General features: G+C 37.6%; 1 protein-coding gene across 3 annotated transcripts in view; it reads left to right on the top strand.

The window, feature by feature from the left end:
- The window catches only part of C2CD3 (C2 domain containing 3 centriole elongation regulator), a 124,560-nt gene that overhangs the window by 3,915 nt on the left and 94,740 nt on the right, over positions 1-25,905 (top strand). For 2 of the 3 annotated variants that reach the window (XM_037148643.2, XM_037148646.2), the window contains exons 3-7: positions 3,156-3,313; positions 12,137-12,360; positions 13,204-13,451; positions 22,466-22,598; positions 23,067-23,198. In XM_037148643.2, coding sequence (XP_037004538.2) covers positions 3,156-3,313; positions 12,137-12,360; positions 13,204-13,451; positions 22,466-22,598; positions 23,067-23,198 — 895 coding nt within the window. The remainder of the gene's footprint in view (positions 1-3,155; positions 3,314-12,136; positions 12,361-13,203; positions 13,452-22,465; positions 22,599-23,066; positions 23,199-25,905) is intronic. The other variant, XM_037148645.2, reaches the window with a different exon arrangement.

The following is a 25,905-nucleotide window of genomic DNA, read 5'->3' as shown; positions in this document are numbered from 1 at the left end:
TCCATGTGGTTCAAATCAGTAAAAATTAAGCATTTACTATGTAAACATTGTTGGGCTAAGAATACTGAAGAGCCAAAGTTAAATTAAAGATTAACCTATCTTAAAAAGCTTGCATTCTACCAAGAAAAAAATTTTAAAAACATCAAAATATAAAAAACAAAAAGTTCAGCAATTCAAAAAATATGTAATGATCACTTAGCATGTGCTAGACATTGTGCTAGGCACAATGGGAATTATAAAAATATTTAATCAGAATGGTATCTAATTCTAACTAAATTAATAGAGAAGTTTAGTATAATAGTAGGTAGAAGAAAGTGATAAGTGCTGTTAAAGGACATCCATAGATATTCGGGTACCAGAAACCTAAAACTTGAATCCTCGAGTGGTATTTTTATATAATTTAACAAATGAAGAGTGATTAGAAATTCTTCAATAAGAAAAAAGATATCTATTCATATGGGAACAGGTCAGACATTTATTTGAGCATCTTGTGATAAAATAAAGACTGCATTAGGTTTGTCATCTGAACTCTAGGTTAGTGTTATCAGCCGTGGGATTTTTGGAAAGTCCCTTACCATTTCTGAAGCCCTTTTTCCTCATCTGTAAAATAAGATCAAGTAGCTGATTTTCTATAAAGTGGCCTGGTTGAATGAGAAGAGCATGGGCTCTGAAGTCAGACAATCTTGAATTTGACCTCTGGCTTCAGGATTGAATGCTCTGTGATGTTGGGAGATTCCTTAAGATATTGGAGCCTCAGCTTCCTATCTAGTTAAATGGGAATAATAGCACTTACCTGAAAGAAATTTTTGTGAAGATTAAATGAGAAAAAAAATGTGTAGCTTTATTGCTCCAGGCATATTGTAGGTGTGAGTCTTACAAAAATATAATTCTTAAGTATAGCATAGGGAATATAGTCGATTACATTGTAATAACTATGTGTAGTGCAAGCTGGGTACTTGAAATACTGGGGCACCACTTTGTAAAGTTTGTCTACCCGTTTTCTGTGCAATACATCTGAACTAATACAAAATAAAATTGATGGCGGACTATAATTGAAAACTAAATTGTTTTAAGAAGTACCATACCAACAAATACCAAGAAAATTAGAAAAAAAAAAGAATCTGAGTAGAAATCCAAAACTGCAGAAAACTTGTATTTCATACTCACGTACTATTCTTGTTTATTTACTCCTCCAGCAAACTAGCTGCCGGAAAAAATAAAAATGAATACAGGTTTTATTTTTAAAAAGTGTGTGTGTGAAGTGTCTTAGGCACTGTGGTGGATACAGAGATTTTAGATATAGTCTCTGATCAAAAAGAACTTAAAGATTTATTGAAAAAACAAAGCTGACATGTGAAACAAAAATGAGCAGTGCCAGAATGTATGTAATTAAGTGCCTGATTACTTGGTACATACAATGAGTACTATATGAATATTCCAGGAAATTAATAAGAACTAAACTTATAAATTATTAGGAAATCAGAATGCTACTTCTGTTCTATATTAACTTCCTGCCTGACATTTTGGGCAAGCTGTTTCATCTTACTGGCTCTTAATTTTACCATTAGTAAATTGAAGGAGTTAACCACCAAATCGGCCAGTGTTGAAATTTTATTATTCTAGTCAAGAAGAAAGCCTCGGAGAAGGTCCCATTTGAATAGGGAACAGATGAGGTGATCCTTGTCAGTGATGGCACAGCTGTGGACATGAGAATGTGTTTATTAGAAAATGAAGACACAGCATTACTTCACATGAGTGTGTGCTTTAACTGAAAACTTGAGAAAAATATAACTATTTTTTAAGCTGTGTGGTATTTGCTTTGTTATTCTTTTATGTACTCTTTTATATGCATAGCTCATTTAAAAGAAAAAATGCAAAAAGTAAACCAATGAATATATGGTCAAATATATTCATGCTAAGACAGGGATGGTGATAAGTTAGGTAGTTTGCCTAATGTTATATGACAGTCATTAAGTATCTACCATATGAGAGGACACTGTGCTGTATGTTTTACTTCCAACAACCTATTCCTCACACAACCATGCTGTTAGTATTATGATGCCTATCTTACAACTATGGCTTATACTGAAGTAGTTTGTAAATAAAGGTGCTACAACACAACCACAGGCCTTCTTATCATAAATACTGTGCTCTTTTTACTGCAGTATTGAACAAATAGTGAAAATGATCCATTTTCTCAACTTCAAAAGAAAATACTCAAGTTACACTGTCCTGAAAGGATCTCAAACTCCATATTAATGTATTGTTTCTCCTCTTATAAATTATGACTTAAGACCATGAAGGTATTAAGTCCATGCAGCTAATTGAATATAGTTAAAGAGTTTATTTCCATTCCGATTAGTTCCAAGTCCTCTCAATATTTCAGTACTGCAAGTACAATAAAAAATTAAGCAATTAGGTGCTCTTGAGGGAGGCAGGGACCAACTCTTGCATCTATACAAGAGAAGCCCTTCATCCAATTCAAAACTAGAAATGGTGACCTGGCTGGTGTAGCTCAGTGGATTGAGCACGGGCCTACAAACCAGACAATCGCAGTTTGATTCCCAGTCAGGGCACGTGCCTGGGTTGCAGGCTGGTTCCCTGCAGGCCAGTTCCCAGCAGGGGATGCAAGAAAGGCAACCATACATTGATGTTTTTCTCCCTCTCTCCTTCCCTTCCCCTCTAAAGATGAATCAATAAAATCTTTTAAAAAAAAGAAATCTAATATGAGGTAAATGATTATTTGTACCCAAATATAAATGCAAAAAAAATAAACTTAGAAATGGTGAGAAAAAAAGAGCTAAGAGTTACTGCTTTTATATATGAACAGCAAAGCCTGACCTCTGCCCTGACCTGTTAAAAACACCCTTTCTGAGATACTTTTCGTACAAAGTACTTGATAGGCTAAATATTTTTATTCATTTTTTCTCCATATGAGAAAAAAACCTCATTGTTCTTCCCTAAAACTTTATTCTGTTAATCGTGGGTTCACTCTTTCCACCCCCTCCCCATAATTATATGGTAAATACACAGCATATTTGAAAACAAGATGATTTTTTTACATAAAAAAGTTTTCTAATATATACCCCTCTGTCCACTTCTAAAAATAAAAGTAAATGAAAACTGTCTTCATATATTATCATGTCTCTGATTAGATATGGCAGTGCTGGTGCTGGAAGTAATCACCAAAGTTGATCATCTTCCAATTGGTAGAGTTCACATCAGTGGATTAGCTAAACTTTCTCCAACCCATCACATCAATGGATTTTTCAGCATTGTTTCACCAACATCTAAGAAACTTGGAGAACTCCAGGTAAAACATATTTTAATTCTTTGCTGCATAGAATAAAACTTTTTGGCACAAATAGTTTTCTATAGAGTCTGTATATAGAATGAATAGGGGCATGAGTCCCATATACCATGCTAATTCCCACTTCATGCCTTTGTTTATATTTTTACCCAAAGACTGTAACATACCTTCGTTTCCCACTTATCCAAATCCTTTTAGTGACATTATGAGACTCCCAAGTACAAGTATATTGGATGCTTGATATTTTCCCTATTGTTAGATATTTGAATTCACTATTCTTGTGCAGTGACTGATCTGCTCTCAATCCCATCAGTAAGATTTTCATTTCAGATACTGTGTTTCTCACCTCTTTAAAAGTTACTTTCCTTAGCCCTGGCTGGTGTGGCTCAGTGGATTGAGCACTGGCCTGAGAACCAAAAGGTCACCAGTTCAGTTCCTCATTAAGGCACACGGCTGGGTGGCATGCCATGCAGGAGGGAACAGTGTGTCTCTCTCTCTCTTTCTCCCTTCCCTGCTCTCTGAAAATAAACAAATAAAATCTTTAAAAAGAAAAGAAAAAAGTTACTTTTCTTGATTTTTATTTTTTAAAACATTTTTAAAATAACTTTATTTTTCAGTTACATTTGACATACATTATATTAGTTTCAGGTATACAACTCAGTGATTAGACATTTATATAACTTAGGAAGTGATTTTCCCAATAATAGATTTTATTTCTTAAATGTACAATTTATTTTTCTTTACCTTCATATGTTCTTTTACATCCTTGAGTCTTAAGAGCATCTATATAATAGCCATTTTATGATCCTGTATACTAATTTTACTGTCTCTGTCATTTGGGATTTTAATTGATTTCAATGTTCTTGAGATTATAAGGCACATCTTGCTTCTTGTAATTTTTTACTGTATACTAGACATTGAATTTACATATTTTGTACTTGATTTTTTTTTTTCTTTTAAGGGGTATTGGACTCTGGCAGATAGTTCAGTTACTTCCCAGTATTAAATATATTACTTTCATGTTGAAAAAGTTTTCTGAGGTCCTGATTTATATGAACAATTTTTAAAAACTAGAAATAATCAGGAAAATTGGAATATTAACTCAATTTTTGACAATACTAAAAATTATTATTAGTGTTTTAGATGTGCTAATGGTAATATGTTTATGTTCTGGTATGGGGGGGAAGAATCCTCATAGTATCACTAATGTATTTACAAAAGAAATTGTGTGATGTCTGGGACTTGCATCTCAATATCCCAGTGGCAAAGCAGGAGTTGGGAAAGGTATAAATGAAATGTGATCAGTCATGTGTTGATAATTGTTGAAACTGAATAAATAAGTAACTGGGTTAATTATACCATTCATTTCTGATTTTGCTTTAATTTTTTAATATTAAAAACCTTAAAAACATTTTTTATATTAAGATGTGTTTAGAAAGAGCCATTTAAGTATAACACAATGGCTGAAAGAAAACTCACTTAACTTAAACCCTTATATATCATTGTGACATTTTAGACATTAAAAACAAAGACAACCCTATATGCTTCCAGAGAAAAGGAAAAACACTCACATGTAAAGAATTGGAAAGTAGTATTGCTTCAAGCTTCTGAACAGAAACATTAGGAGCCAGAAGACAATTCAGTAGTGCCTTCAGAATAAAAGTAGCCTAGATTTCTGTCTCTAGCACAGTCTGTGTAGTCTAAGTTTCCATATGTACAGCTTAGCAAAATCTGTCCCTCTCTCACAACCTTTCTGGCAAAGCTGCTGAAGGACTTTCTCTACAAAATGAGGAAGTAAATTTTAAAAATCAAGATGTTACGTTGGAAACAAGAGATCCAGTAAAGGAGAGAGATGAAGGGAGATCCCGGGATGGCAGCTCTACACCAGGAATGTCATCCAGACTTGGAATCCTAACCCTCTGGGAGACTTTTCTTAAAAAAAAAAAAAAGAAAGAAAGAAAGAAAGAAAAGAAAGGTTATAAAATACCTGATGTGTCTGAAAATCTTAAAAGAGATTTAAGAGATTTAGACAACTAGCCATGAGTTTAGAATTAAATTATTAGTAAAATACAAACTAAGGAAATGAGGAAACAAGGCTATTTCCATTCTAGCTAAAAGTTGTGCAGGAAAGGAAAAGTAATCAGGGTATCTCATGGTTCACCTTTATTTTTTCTTTCTACTGTTTTTGGGGGGAGGGGTATTTTTATTATTACCATTTAGTGCCTTCATCCCCCTCCCCACAGCAGTTACCACACTGTTGTCCATGACTTTGTTTTCCTTTTTCCTTGAGCCTCCTATCCCCTAACCTCTACACTGCCCCCCTAAATCAGCTTTAAATAGAATACATGTTCATACAGAAAGTTTGCTTAGATCAATGTTTACAGTATAACTATATAGGCAAGTCCGGAGGATAGGGGGTGGAGTTAAATTTTTATCTTCCATAGTAAGAAGTCAAAAGATAGTGCCCAGCCCTGGCTTGTGTGGCTCAGTAGATTGAGCGTCAGCCTGCAAACCAAAGGGTCACAGGTTCAATTCCCAGTCAGGGCTCATGCCTGGGTTACAGGCTAGGTTCCGCAGTTGGGGACATGTGAGAGGCAAGCAGTCAATGTTTCTCTTGCATACTGATGTCTCTGCCCCTCTCTTTTTCCCTTCCTTCCCTTCTCTCTAAAAAGGTAAATAAATAAAATCTTAAAAAAAAAAAAAGATAGTGCCCAGATACTGAGGGGCAGGGCAGTCAAGATGTAGGCTAATATAAGCACATTATTTGCAACTATAGAGGTAAATACCACAAGTCAGGTACAGGAGTTGAAAGTGGTCACCTCTGGGGGAAGAGAAATGTGGAGGGAGCCTATGTGAAGACCTTGGTTTTCTTTTCTTTTTTTTTTTTTTTTATCCTCACCTGAAGACATTTTTTTCATTGATTTTGGAGAGAAAAGAGGGGAGGGAGGGAGGGAGAGGGAGGAAGAAACATCAAAGTGAGAGAAGCACTGATTCACTGATTGGCTGCCTTCTCATATGCGCCATGACCAGGGATCAAACCTGCAACTTGGGTTTGTGAGACATTTTGGTCAGGGTGACATTTCAACCAACTGAGCAACACTGGCCAGGGCAGGACTTGTTTTCTGTACAAGCTTGTAAAACAGACTCTTCAAGTTATGTGTATGTATAACACTAATTTTAAACATTTTATTTATCTTTAGAGGGGAAGGGAAGGAGAGAAATACCAATGTATGGTTGCCTCTCATGAGTCCCATGCGGGAACTGGCCTGCAACCTAGGCATGTGCCCTGGCTGGGAATCAAACCGCGATCGTGTGGTTTGCAGGCCCACGCTCAGTCCACTGAGCTGTACCAGTCAGGTGTATAATACTAATTTTAGAATAACTTTTTTAAAATGCAGTGTATGATGGACTTCTTGTCATTCATATTACTGCTTTGCTGTCCCCAAGCACAGTATTGAGTTGACTGTGTGGAATCCCTCCTGATGAGTTGTGAATGAAGCCAATGGGGAGCTGAATGGCTGGAGGATGAAGGAATAGAGGTGGCTTTAGAGTGTTGCTGTACAGATCACATTTAGTCATAACTCAAAGAAGACAGACACATAGTTTTTAAAGAGAAGTTGAGGTTATGGAGTTAGAAGAGTTTTAAATGATAACATGGTGGCTGGAGGGAACGTGCTCAGAGTAGATTGATAAAATCATTAGAATCAAGCTGAGAGAGGAATCTTTGTTGTATTCTGTTCTTGGTATAGATCAGATGTCAAAAATAACAAATGAGTCAAGGAGGCTGGTTGTAAGAAAAATCAACTGCCAAAAATATAATAGAAATTTTAAAATACTGAACTTATACTATTATATAAGCATTTAACATAATATATAAATATATATTATTATTATATATTAAAATTGGAAAACAAGAATATGTAATTATAAATTCTTTTGAAATCCATTTCTTTGATTTGGGTAGAAACTTGATTCTTTTAGAAGTTATCAATGCCGGACATTTTATATTTGATGGGCATTTCAAGCATTCATTTTTAAACCATTTAATTAAGAGTAGATTTAGATCCAAGATTGCATCAGAGTAGGTAGATGTTACACATAGCTCCTCCCAGGACCAAACTGGAATTTATACAACTAAAATATAGAACAATCACTCTGAATAAGCAACGGAAGACCAGTCTTATAACCAAGGATTTACAGAAAAAGTCACATTGAGAGTGGAAGGAAGGGTGAAGACATGAAAGGGCTAGCCCCATGTCTGTGAATGGGGGCTGAAATTCTGAAGGTATATCTCAACTACAAAGGTTCCCCCCAAAGAATGTGGAGTTTCAACTCCAAAGTAGGCTCTCAGCCCCACGCAGCAGAGCTGGGAAGAGGGGCTTACTTAATATCTGGCAGTGAAAATCAATGGGTATTCTGTCTACCAGGGAGGGAAGTCTGAGAGAGACACTGGTGCTCTCTCAAAGAGCCAGTGCATAAAATCTTGTTCACAGCCACTCACCCTGGGTGCTGTTTGATGGGAGGCAGAGCAGACTAGAGTTGTGTGAGGAGAGACTTGGGTTTATGGCTCTGGGAAGAGAGCTGAAGGGACAGTGGCCAGGATCCCTGAGCTGAGGTCTCCCCACCACACACACTGTGTCTCTTAGGTGGAGCACCCCTCTACATATAGCATCACCCTGGAGGAATACAACAACCACCCTGCTGAGGAGTCAGCTGCCTGGGCCAGAGTGTGGAGTTCTGGACAGACTCAGGGTGTCAGTGACTGAGTTGTGTGCCTGTAGGGGCCATTACCCCCACTTTCCCATGAATGTTCCTTGTGCCTCCCCCTCATGGGAGATCCACTAGCTCCACTGTCTGGTCTCTAGGCAGCCCCACCCTCATGACTGCTGAGATCTGGGCAGGATTTGGAATAGACTAGTTGTGTGACTCTGAGACTGGGCCACTCCCCTCACAGCCTATTACACTACCTTTACAGCCAATTAAACTCTGTTGGCCTTACCCTCACAAATCCCTGAGACCCCACCCCACCACAAAGGTGTGCAAGCACCCAGAGGATGGCAGCTAGACTTGATATACCCTGGGACGTTTGCTGAGTGGCCTCAGATGGCAGCACTAGCACCAAGTTTGAACCTCTATCGATCTAGTGAACACCACTCACCCCTACCTCGTGATTCACTGAGAACCTACCTCATGCAACTCAGATATTACCAAAGGCTCTTTCAGTGACTGAGTCTAACAGGTAGAGGCACATCTTAGGGTGCCTTGGGACTTTCACTGACCTGCCTCCAAACCCAGTGCTGATAAAAGCCTTGGTGTGCAGCTTGGTCTTTGCTACACATACCCAGGCCCAGCAGAGGCAGCCACAAGCAGTAAATAGCTTTGTAGCTCCAAACAGGTTGCTCAGGGCCAATCACAGGCAGTGACTCACATTTTAGTTCAGTCCATTAGACATGATTAGGCATATTAGACCTGTACAGTGAGTACTGTGCTAATTAGTTCACAGAAAAACAACTATGAAAGCCCACGCCTTCTGGGAATACATAATATAATCGGGATGAAAAATAAGTTACAAGTTACAAATACCTCCTGTAAGCCTCTCTCTTTGCTTTTTAATCCTCAAATTAGAATAATACACTTTTCTGACAGTTATTTCATCATATGAGCTTCTGTATATGAGAAACTTAGCACAGCTTCTGGCCTGTAGTAAAGTTTTCGATAAATGGTAGTTATATGGATGGATAGATACAGAGTAAGTAGAAATATCAAGAAGGGAGGGCCATAACATCTGTTCCTGGATACAAAGAAGTTTATACAGGGACTTCCAGTCAAGATGGCAATGTAGGCAGACACAACTCACCTCTTTTCACAATTACATCAAAATTACAACTAAAATATAGAACAACCATCACTCAGAACTGTCAAAAATCAAGTTGAATGGAAGTCTGATAACTGTGGAATTAAAGAAACCACATCCATCCAAACTGGTAGGAAGGGTGCAGACATGGAACAGGCTAATCCCACCTCCACGTGTAGTGGATAAAATTTGGGAGGGGTATCTCGGGAGTGAGGAGTCCCAGACCCACACCGGGCTCCCCAGCCCAGAGTTCCAGTGTTAGGAAGATAACCCCCCCCACAACTTCTGGCTACAAAAACCATTGGGGATTGAGTCAGTGAAAAAATACATGGAGCCCCAAGCACTTCCTTTTAAAGAACCCACACATGAACTTACCTACTCTGACTCACTCCCTCTGAGCTCCAGCACCAGGGTGGCAGTTTGAAAGGCTCCCATGGTATGCTGGCAGAGACTGAGGTGTCTGGAATCAAGACAAGCAGGGGCAGAGGCCATTGTCCCTTTTCTGGGCCTTCCCCCCACAGAGCCATGGAGCGGGCAAGCGGTGCCATATCTGAGATTCCATCAACTTGACTAACACAGTTTGACCCACATTGGACATCTGCAGAGACTGTGCCCCACCCAACTTATAGGCCCACCCAAGCTGCTTTCCATATGAATGGCTGGTCTTGGCCCCTGCTTCACAACTTCCTAAATCCTCTCAAAGAAGCAACAGCTGGCCTCAGTGAGCCCCAAGCCCAGCACTAGCAGCAGCCAGCCTAGATTCATAGCTTGACTTCACCAAAGAATGTTCAAGCCCAGCACAAGTAGCAGCCATCTCAGATTGTCTTATACCTCATGCAGGGTGGACCCAGGCAAAACACAGGGCAGGGGGCTGACCTTGGTCTGCACCACCTGGGAAACACCAGGGCCAGCACACCCAGGGAACAGCTGCAGACCATGTCAGAGCACCACCACCCTGCCCCTGCACAGCTGATCCTCCACAAAGGGCAGAGGTTGGTGGTCAGTGGTCACAGCCAATCCTTGCAGGTGACTGCCCTGGGTAAATCCCTCCCATTGATCTGCCAACAGCAGCCAAGGCTCAACTACGAGAGGAGGGTGTACTCAGCCTAGTACCCAGCTTGGGTGATAGTGGAGGCTGTGCCACTGGACTCTACAGGACACCTACTACATTAGGCTACACTGCAAAGATGGAGTCATAGCAGCTCTACCTGATATACAGAAACAAACAGGGCGGCTAACAAAATGAGGAGACAAGAAAAACATGGCCCAAACGAAAGAACAGATCAAAAATAAAAAAAAAAACAAGAGCTAAAAGAAATGGAGATAAGCAGTCTCTCATATGCAGAGTTCATAACACTGGTTATAAGGATGCTCAAGGAACTAAGTGAGGACCTCAACAGCATAAAAAAGATCCAGTCAGAAATGAAGGATACACTAATTGAAATAATGAACAATTTTCAGGGAAATAGTAGAGTGGATGAAAGCCAAGAATCAACTCAGTAGAACATAAGGAAGCAAAAAACTACCAATCAGAACAACAAGAAGAAAAAAGAATCCAAAAATGAGGGAAGTATAAGCAGCCTCTGGAACACCTTCAAGAGGTTGATCATTCACATCATAGGAATGCCAGGAGGAGAAAAGAGAAAGCAAGATATTAAAAAGTTATTTGAAAAAAATAATGAAGAAAAACTTCCCTAATCTGGCAAAGGAAATAGACATGCAAATCCAGGAAGCACAGAAGAGTCCCAGACAAGATGGATACAAAGAGGCCTCCTCCAAGACACGTCATAATTAAAATGCCAAAGTTCAAAGATAAAGAGAATTTTAAAAGCGGCAAGAGAAAAGCAGATGCTTCCCTACAAAGGAGTTCCCATAAGACTGTCAGTTGATTTCTTACAAGAAACTTTGTAGGCCAGAAAGGATTGGCAAAATATATTCAAAGTCATGGATCTTACAGCTAAGACTGTTATACCCAACAAAGCTATCATTTAGAATCAAAGGGCAGATAAAGAGCCTCCCAGACAAGAAAAAACTAAAGGAGTTCATCATCACCAAACCATTATTATATGAAATTATATGAAATAAAGGGACTTATTTAAGAAAAAGATCAAGCTATAAACAATAAAATGGCAAAAATACATAACTATCAATAATTTAATCTAAAAAACAAACTAAGCAAACAAGAAGAACAGAGATAGAATCGTGGATATAGGGAGCATTTTGCTATTTGCCAGATGGGAGGGGGCTGTGGGGAATGGGTGAGGAGGTGAGGGGATTAAGAAGTACAAATTGGTAGTTAACAGAGTAGTCATGGGGATTTAAAATACAGTACAGGAAATGGAGTAGCTAAAGAACTTATACACATGACTCGTGGATGTGAGCGATGGTGTGGAAATAGCCTGAGCAAGTAGCAGGTGCTGGCTGGAGGGAGGCAAAGGGGGGGAAATCAGGACAACTGTAATAGTATAATCAATAAAATATAATTTTAAAAAAGGAAGTTTAGCCCTGGCTGGTGTGGCTCAGTGGATTGAGTTCTGGCCTGGGAACCAAATGGTCCCCAGTTGGATTCCCAGTTAGGGCACATGCCTGGGTTGTGGGCCAAGTCTGCACTAGGAGGCACATGAGAGGCAACAACACATTGATGTTTCCCTCTTTTTCTCCCTCCCTTCCCCTCTCTCTAAAAATAAAATCTTTTTTTAAAAAGGTTACACAGAGAAAGTAATACTAAGGAAATTGTATATACAAAGGTTTCAAGGAGTGAATAGAAGATACATTTAGACAACTCTTTTTAATTGATACATATAAGAAGAGAGGAATGGAGGAGAGAATAAGGAGAGATAAGGGTTCTGAGGTTGGCAGGAATTTGAACTTGGTCCCATAAGGAATGGGAGCCATTAATTTAAAGTAAGCAAGGAATTTTAAAATTAGTCAATACTAAAGACAAGTTCTAATATATTACATGTCTCTTTCAGGTCTCACTTGCCCTGGAACCTTTGTCAGAAACTTATGACAGCCACCACCCTCCTCCTACCACTGACATGACAGAAAATGTCCTTTTATCTGAAGAGGGATTCAGAGAATACACTGAACCCAGCAATAGCCAGTTTCTGGTTCCATCAAAATCTCACAGGATACCTACCACCAGAGTTAGTGGAAAAGAATTAACAGCCAACAGTAGTAGATCAACCACTCCAAGGTAATTACCACTCCTAATACCATTCAGTCTGTCAGCTAATTCTCACTGCACTCATAATTTCTGTCTTTCACTTTGTGATTGGGTAAAAGATTAAGGGTGGTCACTCATTTAGCAACTCAGTATTAAATACCCTCTTTGAGCTTCGTTCAGTACCAGGTGCTGGGCATAGTAATTATTCAGACAGATAGAAAATAGTCATAGCAATGTAAAATACAGGATAGGAAGTTCAGTCAATAATATTGTAATCCATGCATGGTGCCAGGTGGGTACTAGACTTATTGAGGTAAATCACTTCATAAGTTATATAATTGTCTAAGCCCTGTGGTATAAACCTGAAACTAATATAAAATAATTCTGAATATCAACTGTAATTGAAAAAGAAAATAAATTAATAAGACACAATTGCTCTTTTTCAGTACTGCTTATAGTCTAGTGAGGAGGGCAGCATGCAGGTAAAAAACTATATCTAAGTCATCTACAGATGAGATGTCAGGTGTCTGTGAGGAAAGGGGGGAAGGCAGTGCTTTGTGAAACAGAATGGAGTAAGAGGAATAGCTTTTGATTTTAAATAATTATGAAGCATTTGGTTTATATCAGGCTTAGCACTGAGCTCTTTATTTCATTGTCTCACGTTAGCCACAAACACATAGTAGTAGGTAAAGCACCTATTATTTATTTCACTAAATAAATAGTGGGAGGTGAAAAACAGATGACAAAGCCTAAGCCACAGTGGTACTGCTGTAAAGCCAGTGGGTACCACTGGCCCACTTTCTGTCTCTGACAAAGTGGAGTGTTAGCATAATGGATAATAAACTGCCGATGTTTTCTTTTATTTTGAAACAGGGGAAAGGACCACTTGTACTTTGCAGAGAACACTGATACAATAAAGGACTCTTTTTTTGGACTAAAGCACCATCTTCATTCAGGTCAGAGTATAGAGTCTATGACTATGAAAGGCAAAGCCGCACAGAAACAGATGTCCCTTCTCAACAGTTCTGAATTCCAGCCTCAAATTAGGACTGTTGCCAAGAGTCACAGTGACTCATGTGTTCTTCCTTCAAACAATCCCCCTACCAAGGACCTTCTTTCAGGTATGTATATATTTGTGAACTGAAACTAAACTGTATTTATTGGGATTACACTATTTGTTGGCTGTCCTGCAAAGAGAACCAGAATCTGTTTAAATTAAATGGGCAAATAAAAAGTGAGTAATTTTACTAGAGCCCAGAATTTCTCACCATTTAAAGGCTGGTCTATTAAACCTCTAAGTTACTTCTAAATAGTAGGTTCTTATAATTGTAGGTTTAGGAAAGGAATCTGGTCACGGGGGAAAGCCTTCGTCCTAGAAAATTATTAGTTCTTATTTGTTCCCAAATAATTCAAGGCAAGTAAGGTTTCATCTCATCATAAGCATTTACTTGTATGACTGTGCACAGGCTAATACTAAATCCGTTTCACATTCTGATAACTACTGGTCTCAGAGTGGGAACATTTAGTGCACAGCAACTGCTGATCTTAAGCCTGGGAATTAAATATGATTTGTAGCCGAACAGAAGTAGAAAGGAGTCACTTTACCTACGTAAGGACTTAGACTGAAATAAAAAAGCAAATAGCAACTGGATCAGATTACCTCATGTTAGGGAATGGTATAAAAACAAATGAGGCACCCTGCTCGGTGTGGCTCAGTTGGTTGGGCATATCCCACAAATCAAAAGGTCCCTGGTTCGATTCCCAGTCACGGCACATGCCTGGGTTACCTGGGCCAGGTCCCAAGTTGGAGCACACAGGAGAGGCAACTGATCGATGTTTCTCTCTCACATCAGTGTTTCTCTCCCTCTCTTTCTTTCTCTCTAAAACTGAATAAAGTCACCCTGGCTGTTGTGGCTTCGTGGATTGAGCACTGGCCTTCCAACCAAGGGGTCCCTGGTTCGATTCCCAGTAGGGGCACAATGCCGGAGTTGTGGGCCAGGTCAGTTCCCCAGTAGGGGGCATTCGAGAGCCAACCACATTAATGTTTCTCTCCATCTCTTTCTCCCTCCCTTCCCCTCTGTCTAAAATAAATAAAATCTTAAAAAATATAAAAATAAAATCTTTTTTTAAAATGAGGTAACTTACACTGTTATGATCAATTATATGATCTCTGCGACATTGGGAATGTGACAAGAATTTGTCTCCGTCCTCACAAGTAAAACTTTCAAAGTGGGTATTTATAGCATCAGGAAAAAGGTCTTTTAAATGACTGTTTGGGTACATAACATGTATCAGTAAGAATACTTTTTAATGAAGAAATTTTATTTATATTTGTTGAACTGAAATGTCTATGATTTGCTGTTTTTAAAAATATACTCCAATTCTGCTAATTTTAGTTTTTAATGCAACCTAGACTACATTAATAAGAAATAAAATTGCCCCACTGTACTCAGTACTTGTCAGCTCACACCTGAAATATTTTATGTACACCTGGGCACCAGACTTTGAGGAAGGTATTCGTACACTCATTAAGCAGTTATTGTTCGGCGCCTAGTAAATGTTTGGTGTTCTTTTAGGTGTCAAGGATACCTACTGTCAGCAATTTAAATTAAAAACAAAACCAAACAATGCAAACTCCTGCCTTACAGATCTTATGCTCTAGATGGGAAGACCAGTGATAAACTAGGTAAATATGTAGTATTAGTTGGAGATACTAGCAATGGGAAAATATGGAGCAAGGAAGGTGCAAGGAGGGAATGTTAGTTTTGAAACCAGAAAAGCTGGCATTTGTGCTCCCTGTCACCAACCAGAACCAATCAGCAGAGACAGGGATGGAATCTTTATGGGTGCTTTATGCAGAGGGCCAGCAGTCTGAGAAGATGATGGTTTGTACCCTAACAGACTATCTTAAATTCCATTTGAAACTGACTCTTTTTATAAAGAGAAGAAAAATATAGGTAAGGGGTTTGAAATTCAATGGAAAAAAGTATAGGTAAAGAATTTGGAATTCAGGAAAGAGGTTAATCAGATAAAATCTGCAGTCTGGCAATTTCCCTAACATCCTTTCATCCTCTCACCGGTCATTTTCTTTATCTGTGTCCTGTGTCCTGGGTGATTTTCTTTATCTGTATCCTGGGTGGTGGACTGTTTTGCCCTGGAACACAGTGGCTTGGATACGACATTGATTGCCTGTGGTCTCTTCTGGAGCACAAAGGTCGATCGCTTGTGGTCTGGAGTCGGGGGACCGTACCTTCAGTTCCTGAAACAGTAGCTTTTTATATGCATTAACTACTAGACTTATTAACTATTATGTTAAACTAAAATTTTCCAACTCTTGAGTCTCCCATCAGTTTTACATAGGTTGACAATAGTAAGCCTCATTAAGAAGGTAACAGGAGTAAAAATCTAAAGATGAGTTACTTCTAACAAAAATAGGCTGGTGAAGGTGTTACCGGACAGGGACTTGTGCCTAACAGTAATGTGTGGGTTCTTGACTTCATGTATGAAGGATTTCACAACACAAGTCCTGGTGAGTTTGAGAGTATGTTTATAAAGCTGGGGATAGTGAAATGAAGGGCTTCAGGTAGAAGAAGCAACAGGAGAGAGAAAGAGAAAAAGGGGGCTTTGGAGATAGGTTCAGGGGGTAATCCCAGGATGGGCTGCAGTTGCCTGCTGTCCTCTGGTTGCTAGCCTCATAGGGTCCCATAGAGTTTAGGAGAAGACAGCAGAGATACAAAGTGTGAGTGTGCTCTAGCAAAAGCACTTGTCTTGAGGCTTTTTATCTTTCTTTGACTACGGAAATCCCAAGAGGGATCTCAGGGGAGGGTCTTAACAGAATATTCATTAGCTTTTCAGGTGTGTCCTTTGATAATGTGGATTCATGAAAATGTGTGTATAGAGGGATCAGGGTTATTTTTCTGGTTAGTTTTTAACATTTTAATGTTAAATTAAAAATTTAAAAATAACATTATTTTTTTTAAATGTTATTGAAGAGGGACCAGGACCAAGCCTGGTTTTCCAGAGGACAGTCTGGGATGTGCAGACCATTTGCTTCTAAATGTCCTCGGTTAGGGAAAATAAAACCTCGTAATTCATTAGATGGCTGGAAATTCCTCAGATATTTTGGCCTTGCTTAATTATTTTGTCTCAGTTTCCCTTGTTCTACTGGTCAAGGAATTTCCCTAGCTTCTCTATCCTGCCTCAAACGTACCACCAAGAGATATTTATTTAGCCTTGAGAAAACAGCTACCATTTATTGAGCTACTGTCATGGGCTAGCTCCTGTGCCAAGTGCCTTATACATGTATAAGTACTTTATAATAAATATAAAAAATTAATATGTAATTTTTTAAAACCAAGTGAGATAAGGATTTTTATTTCTATTTTAAAATGAAGATACAGGGTTAGACTTAGAGAGGCCCTGCCTTGTCAAAGAGGGCAGATATTTCTCAGCTCGGGTTCATTACTGTATCCTGCTATCGATTTGATGTTAACCTAGGCCTGCTTTAGATTTTTCTTTTTTAAATCAAAATGTTCTAGCCAACGGTTCAAGCCAAACAATATGCCAGGTTCAGCCCATGGTCTGCCAATGTGCAACCTGTTCCATAAGACTTGATACATACTCCGGCCCACCAGAATCTGTGTGTTGTGGATGAGGTACACAAATTCACACGGACTACCAAGTCCTGTGGAGAAAAAGGGACGGCACAGCCCTCTTTCAAGGGGAGAACACCTCGGAGTACCTCGACCACTCTCAAGAAGAGAGCGCTCCGACCCTTGCTTGGACATGCTTTTATTGCTTTCTAGTTGCATTACATCAAAGAAGGTGCTCATTATTTCTAAATTTAGCTAAGTAATTACTTCTTACAGGTAAAAAAAGAAAAGTTGCAAATGCAAGGGAACGATAAAAATGATTGATTTGGTTACATTTCATCCTTGGGACATTTTAACACAGACTTAGGGAGTTGCTTCAGAGATATACATTAAACATCTGCAGTCTTAACTCAGGGTGAGGGAGTTTTAGCAAAAGCAAGTCTCATAGCAGCCTAGGTACAATGTAGGCCTGATTCCCCATGGGACAGCCAGTCTGCATACCTGGCTCCTGTGTGCCTCCTTGCATAGGTTTTCCGGATCAGTGCTAGGCTACACTTGCCACACCCTGCTAATCGATTCCCTGTAAGACTTAATAGGATCAGTGGGTTTAAAGATAAACGAAGGCAGATTCTGACTCAGTTGGAATTAGTAGTTCAGCCTGTGCAAAATGAGAAAGGACAGCTTCAAGAGGTAGTGAATGCTTTATCACTAGAAATGGTTAAGCACAGGCTAGATAGCCTTCTGATGAGACTCTTCCAGATTAGATTAAATGATCAAGTAGGCAGATAGGATCTTTAAAGTTTCCTTCCAACCACAAGATTAGGAAGTACTGAGATTAAGTGGGTCACTCTAGTAAATAGGTCTAGACCTGAGGTCATGGGAGGGTTAGAACAAATGCATTAATTATCTTCCTGGTCATACTTTATTGTACTGACATCACCCCATAAAAGGGGGTACAAAGCTGAGTTAGTCACCCAGCTAGCATTTATGAAAAACTAACTAGACATTTGTCTTCTAAGAGTTGGGAGTTTGGAACAGATGGCAAGAAGTTGGAACAGAAACCCAAAAGCTTTATAGCTCCCTGTGTTTTAGCAAGAGCTGTGCCTATGGCACACAGGAAATGCACAAGGGAAACATTTGTCCTGAACTCACTCAATTGCCCTTCATTTGTGTTCAGGAAATGATTATTAAGTTGAGGAACAGGAAGATGCTGTGACACCTCTTATAGGTACCAGCTTCCTCTTGAGAAGGAGAGAAAAGATATTTTTGTTCCCATGCCTTAGACTTTAGAAAAGCTTTTATAAAAAAATAGCTATTTCAATAATGAAACCTCCTGGAGGCCAATAAATGTACCACCTGTGCTCAGGTATTTCCTACTTGCTCTCCTTAATACTCATTTCCTTTTTAAAACCTACCTTTGGAAAGTATCTTTTGTGTGCCTGTTTTGAATCAGTCACTGTTTTGAGTATTGGGTTTAGAATAATAACTAAGATATAGACCCTGACCTTAAGAAATTTAGTCTTGTAAAAGGAAAGACTCTAAACCAGAAACAGTACATTTATGTGTGATAAATGCAACAGTGGAAGTATTTAATAAACCATTTTATCAAATGCCTGATATATATCAGGCATTGTAACAGGCACTAAGGATACAAAGACCAATGAAACCTAATCCCTAGTCTAGAAGTTGATGGAGTGAGATAGACAATTAAACATCATGTGATAAATTTTTTTGATGGAATTAAATACCTAGAGCTTTCAGAGCACAAGGAAGTATTGTGTTCAAAGAACTGGAAGTAGTTTAAGTATGGTTAGATCATAAAGTACCAAGGCTCTTTCTCTCTTTAGAAATATTTTAGGTATCAGTAGAAAAACTATTTTTCTACGTGGGCCTGAAACAAATGAAGTTTGCTGTTGTCACTGTTTATCATTAACTACTTTATTCATAAAGCATTTATTGAGGGAACCCACCTCATCAAAGAACTTTTAAATATGGTTGCCCAAAAAGTTCATTTGGTTTCCATGTGAGATGGTTCTAGTAGAAATTAGTTGTCTTTAACTTTATTCAAAACAGTTGTGTTAGATTGTATTGTAACAGCTGTCTTATCAGCATGCTTTTTAAAAATACTTATCGAAATTGGTGAATTTTGGTGTAGCCTTCTAATATTGAAGATGGAAGATAATATGCAACATTTTTGGCATATTATGCTTTATTGTTTCAGGAAAGACAGAAACACAACTGAACCCCCCCCCCAAAAAAAAAAAAAAGATTTGTGCAATGTATGGAGAAAGTGCTGTGACTGAGTGTATCAAAAGTGGTTTGCAAAGTTTCATGCTGGAAATTTCTTGCTGGATGATGCTCCACAGTCAGGTAGACCAGTGAGAACAATCAACATTATACCATAAGGGAGATGGCTGGCATACTCAAAATATCCCAGTCATCAAGTTTTTGGTGGAGATAAAAAAATGTATCTCTTATTTTCTGGGAAAAAACCATACAGACTTTTTTGGCCACCCAATATATCAAATAAAGCCAAGTACCAACCAGAAACTAAAAGGAAAAGGGCTTCCTGTCACATGGTGAGCTCCTTTAGCCAAATTTCCAATGCTAGCACACCATTTGTTGTCCTCCCCCCCCTTTTCATTAAATAAACAAGGCAGGCATTTTCTGGCTGAATCCCAATGAGACTTTTTAAAAAAATAAAACAAAAATACAGTGAATTCTGAATGGAATATTGTGCAGCCATTATTTACATAGAAAAAAGTTAATTCATGTAGTTAAGTGAAAAAACAGTTACGAAACAGTATACATAATATATATCAGTTTGCAAAAGAAAAAATTTCTATATGTAAGTAAAACACTGGTACATGTATGCATAGATTAAAAAACTACAGGCATACCTCACAGATACTGCAGGTTCAGTTCTAGATCACCACAATAAAGCAAGTATCACCATTAAGGAAGTCATATGACTGTTTGGTTTTCCAGTACATATAAAATTATGTTTGTACTATTCTATAACCTAGTCAAAGTGTGCTATTAAGTCTTTTTTAAACAGTGTACATACCTTAATTAAAAAATGCTTTATTACTACAAAGTGCCAACCATCATCTAAGCCTTCAGTGAGTTGTAAGGTTTTTGCTGGCGGCAGGCCTTGCTTCAGTGTTGGTGGTTGCTGTCTGATCAGGGTGGTAATTCCTGGAAGGGTTGGAGTGGCTGTGACAATTTCTTAAAGTAAGACACCAATGAAATTTGCTGCATCAGTTGACTCTTTCTTTCCCTTGAACACTTAGAGGCTATTGTAGGGTTATTAATTGGCCTAATTGCAATATTATTTTCTCCGGGAACATGTAGACTTAAGGAGAGGGGCAGAGAGAGAGGGGAACAAGCTGTAGATGGAGCAGTCAGAACACACACAACATTCATTGATTAAGTTCACCATCTTATATGGGTGTGGTTCATGATGCCCTAAAACAATTGGAATAGTAACATTAAAGATTACTGATTACAGGTTACTATAACAAAGAGTAATGAAAAAGTTGAAATTCTGTGACAGTTATCAAAATGTGACACAGACACAAAGTGAGCAAATGCTGTTGGAAAAATGGCACTAATAGATTTGTTTAACACAGGTTTCCACAAACCTTCAATTGTAAAAAACAGTATCTGCACAACACAATAAAGTGAAGTGCAATAAAATGAGTTATACCTATATAAGGAATATGTCAAAATGTTAGCAATCCATATTCCTGGGTTTGGAATTGATAGATCTTTCAGTTTCCTGTTGCTGCATAACAAATGACCACAAACTTAATGGTTTAGAACAATACCCATTTATTAGCTCACAGTTCTGTGGATCAGAAATCCAGCCAGGTATGGTTGGGTTTTCTAGTTGGGGTATCATGGGCTAAAATCAAGTTGTTAGCCAAGCTAAATTCTCATCTGCAAGCTCTCATAATTTTTTTTTTCAAGGTGATTCTTGTTGGCAGAATTCTGTTCCTTTCAGTTGTACAACTGAGGTTCCATTTCCTTGCTGGCTATCAGCCATGGGCTGCTCTTAGCATCTAGAGACAGCCTGCATCTTTTGCCACATGGTCCCTTTCATCTTCAAGGCAGCAATAATAACTTTTAATCCTTCATATGCTTCAAACTCTGACCTTTGTGTCCTGTAAACAGCCAAGAAAACTTTGTTTTTATAAGATTTGGGACCACCAGTAATCTTCCTATATTAAGGTTGACTGATTTGGAACCATAATCACACCTGCAGAATCCCTTCAGAGAAATACCAGGATGCATGTTTGAATCACTGGGAGGAAGTATGTGTATACGAGGGGCCGGGGAATCATGGCGGGGATGGGGTGGAACGTCTTAGGATCCTGCTTAACATGATGGGTGATATTTATTTTCTTTTAGTTGGTTGTATTGTCACTAAATTACACATTCATTGAACATATGATATTTTGAGATTCGGGTTTGGGGTTTTTTTGTTTGTTTTTTTTAGTTTTTAACCTATATCTTTAACTCTATATACAAACAAATATTGGACACTTATAAATCTCTTTAGCTTGTTTTTTTTCCTCTTGGCCTGACTACTGTATCTTCTTTATTTATAGAAGCTATAAAACTCCAGATTGAGAGAGACAGGGACTTGGTGTCTAGTCTCAGTTTAAACAACTGTGGAGCCTCAAGAAAATAATACTTCCCAGTATTCCTTAGAATAATGCCACTGGACCTAAGCTTTTAAAAAGAAGTCTAAGAATAAAGTGGGGTCATATGTAGTACAGTGGTTAAAAATCATCTACTGAATGCATAACAGGCAGATTGCTTATCTGTGCCTCATTATTTTGCACTTGGAAAATAAAGAAAATAGTACTACCTATCTTAGGATTGTTAGGAGGATTAAATGAGTTAATATGTATAATATACTTAGAGTAGCTCCCAGCATATGGTAAGAGTTCAGTAAATGTTATCTGCTATAATTATTGTTATTGTTGTTTAAGGATGGGGTAAATTTTACCTATCTTAAAGTCTGAAGACTTCCTCCTGACTTTTCTATTAATCCACGGTATGATCTTTAAAAAGTCATGGAATTTTTTTGACATTCTTTTTTTTATAAAAGTACAAATCTAGAATAGGTTATCACTACGGATCCTAAAAGTTTAGCTGGTATAGTTGTGTTTCTTGGATAATAATGACATTAAAACTGTTAAAAATACTAAGAATACAATAAGGTATCTGAATACAAAAATAATATATGTACACGTTTCCAACCTTATTATGTACAAACACCAGTTGGAACATCAGTTTCTTCAAAAGACAGACTTCATTCACTGCTGTAATACCAGCAACTAAAACAGTTAACATATTAGAACCTCAGTAAATATTTGTTGCAAAATGAATGTCCTCAAGGTATTACCAAGCTAGTGGGGGAAGGCAGCCAAGTAAACCATTATGGTACACTGTAATAGAAGTAAAGGTGCTAAATATTGCAGTTATTTCTGCTGGATTTTAGATTTTTTGTGTTCTGTTTTTACCCTCTTAAGCTCTGTTGGAACAAGGCAATAAATTGCGTAACGCCATGGTGGTTTCTGCAATGAAATCAAGCCCAGATACTAGCATGTTGTTGGATGAAGTTCATCCTCCTGTGAAGGAAGATTTTCTTAGAGCATCAACCCAGTAAGTTACAGAATAAACAGAACCTCAAGAGTTTATTTCTTGATAGTTGTTAACATCTGTTTTTGTCAGGTTATGGACTAAATAATTTCAAACTGTTCAGAAAACAATTCTTAATGTGGTGGAAAAGAAGCCTAAACTAGAAATTAAGACACTCAAAATTTAGACCCAGCACTTGCACTTACTAAACATGCAAATTGCTCAATTCTTTGCTCTCTCTGAACCAGCATGCTTATGTATGTATCCCCAGAGGAGGGGATATTCCCTCCTCTGTCATACAAAAATGAAATGAGATTTTAATGTAGGAAAGGGTTTTGTAAAGTGTGAAGTTTTATGTATATTTTATGTATAGGGTAGTTACATCTAAAGTATGTTAAATTTTCCCTGTTGAACCATCTTTTAGCTCAGTTAATTCTGATTTACATTTTTTTCGTATGTTAGCCACTTAGAAAGTGTTTTTCCACACCTTAGAATCAAAGCCTTATCTAAGAATCAATTTAAAGACCACGCTGAAGATCACCTCTTCCCTGCAACTGAGAGTACATTTTGGAAACAGGACACAAAGCCTGATGATACCAGAGCCATACAGCTGCTATTGGGCAGGTAAGAACTTTTAACTAGCTTTCTTTGTTTTAAGTTCTTCCTCCAAATCATTGTGTACATTGTTCCCAGATTTATCTTCATAAAGTAACACCTTTTTAGAAAAACCTAGACATTCCCTCGCTTAATTATTGAACACTAAATAAAAATTATTATTCATTACCCACTAAATAAAATTATAATCTTTAGCGTTTTTTTCTTAGCTTCACTTACAGAATGGTCTTTTATTCACCTTTTCATTCTTTTTCATTTTTTATTTTGCCTGTGGGGAAAGAAGAGGGAGAGGGGGAACAGAGTGCTCCCTGGAGGGAGAGCGCCCACCTTTCCATTCTTAATCTCCCAGCTCTATCCTCAACCCCAGTGTTAGCAGTGTATAAAGAAAAGACTGTGGATTTTACATAGACACAAGTTATAATTTGGGGTCTACCACTTATTACCTATGTGGCTTGCACAATTAGGCAGGATAAAATAAATAATAATGTTGCAGTTGGAAGAGAAGAAGTAAAATTATCTCTAGTCACAGATGACATGATCTGATATGTAGCAAATCCTAAAGAATGCATTAAGAAACAATTAGAACTAATTCAGGAGGATTGCCAGGTAGAAGATCAATATGCAAAAATCAGTTGATTTTTTTATATACTTGCAATAGATATCCAAAATGAAATTAAGGAACTGTTTATTTACACTAGTAGCATTGATAAAGAATAAAATAGTTAGGAATAAATTTACCAAAAGTACAAAACATAAACTCTGAAAATGATAAAACATTGTTAAAAGAAATTTAAAAGATCTAAAACTGGGAGGAAAAATCCCATGTTTATGATTTAATGCAAATCCTATAGAAATCACAGCTGACTTCTTTGTAGAAATTCATGAGCTGATTTCTAAAATTCCTATGAAATTGCAAGGAACCCAGAATAGCCAAAACAATCTTGAGGAAATAAAAAGGAGGAAGATTCACATTCCCCTATTTTTAAACTTTCTACAAAGCAACAGTAAACAAGTCAATTTGGTACTGGCATAAGAACAGACATATAAATCAATGGAACAGTCTAAAAATAAACCCATGTATCTGCAGTCAGCTGATTTCAACAAGGGTATCAGGATCATTCACTGAATAGTTTTTTTCAACAAATGGTGCTAAGGCTGCTGGCTGGCCACACATAAAAAAAATGAAATTGGACCCTTACCTCAAATCATGTACAAAAATTAACTCAAAATAGATCAAATAGCTAAATAGAAGAGCTAAAACTATAAAACTTTCAGAAGAAAGCATACAGGTAACCTTTATGGCCTTGGATTTGGGAGAGAGTTGTTAGGTATAATACTGAAAACATAAGCTACAACAAAAAATAGGGTAAGTTAGATTAAATTAAAATTTAAAATGTACTTCAAAAAATAATATTAGAACGTAAAAAGACAACCACAGAAAGTAAAGAGACCACAGAATGGGAGAAAATACTTGTAAATCTTTAATTGCCCTGACCAGTATGGCTCAGTGGATTGAGTTCTGGCCTGCAAACCAAAGGGTTGCCAGTTCAAACTAGCAAAAAGGGAAATTAAGAAAACAATACCATTTATAGTTGCATGGAAAATACAAAATACTTATGAATAAATTTAACCAAGGATGTAAAAGACCGTACTCAGAAAATTGTAAGACACTGAAGATAAAAATAATTGGAGGCATATACCATGATCATGGAGAAGAAGAATTAACATCATTAAAATGTCCATACTACCCAAAGCAATCTATAGATTCAACACCTCTTATCAAGATACCAATGACATACTTCACAGAACTAAAACAAATATTTCAAAAATTTATATAGGACCATAAAAGACCCCAAATAGCCACAGCAATCTTGGGAACAAAGAAAAAAGATGGAAGAATCATACTCCCTGATGTCAGACTATAGCACAAAGCCATAGTAATTAAAACAGTATGATGCTGGCATAAACACAGACGTATAGATCAATGGAACCAAATAGAGAGCCAAGAAATAAACCCACAACTTTATGATCATTAATATTTGACAAAAGAAGTAAGAATATACAATGGAGTAAAGATAGTCTATTTAATAAATGGTGTTGGGAAAAGTGAACAGATAAACACAAAAAAAGGAAACTAGACCACCTTACACCATCTATAGGGTTAAACTAAAAAATGGATTAAAAAACTTAAAATTTGTTACACTTGGAATTATAAAAATCCCAGAGGAAAACATAGGCAGTAAAGTCTTGGACATATCATGTAGCAGTATCTTTTGTGATATGTTTCCTCAGACAAGGTAAACCAAAGAAAAAATAAACAAATGGGGCTACATTAAACTAAAAAGTTTTTGCAACAAAATGAAAAGACAGCCCATTGAATGGGAAAACATTCACTAATGATACATGTAATAAGGGGTTAATATCCAAAATGTATAAAGAACTTACAAAACTCAACACAAAAAAAACCCAATCTGATTATAAAATGGGCAGATGACCTGAATAGACACTTCTCCAGAGAGGACATACAGAATGCCCTTAGGCATATGGAAAGATTCTCAATGTCGGTAATGATCAGAGAATTAAAACCACAAATGAGATATCACTTCACACCTGTCAGAATGGCTATCATTAGCCCTGATGGGATAACTCAGAAAGTTGAGCATCCCCCTGCAAAGCCAAAGGTCACCAATTCAATTCCCAGTTAGGGCACATACCT

Source organism: Artibeus jamaicensis, unplaced genomic scaffold (assembly GCF_021234435.1).
Source record: "Artibeus jamaicensis isolate MK-2021 breed Jamaican fruit bat unplaced genomic scaffold, CSHL_Jam_final contig_64, whole genome shotgun sequence".
NCBI lineage: Eukaryota > Metazoa > Chordata > Mammalia > Chiroptera > Phyllostomidae > Artibeus > Artibeus jamaicensis.
The sequence above is the reverse complement of the archived record's forward strand: the minus strand, read 5'-3'. Positions and strand labels throughout refer to the sequence as shown.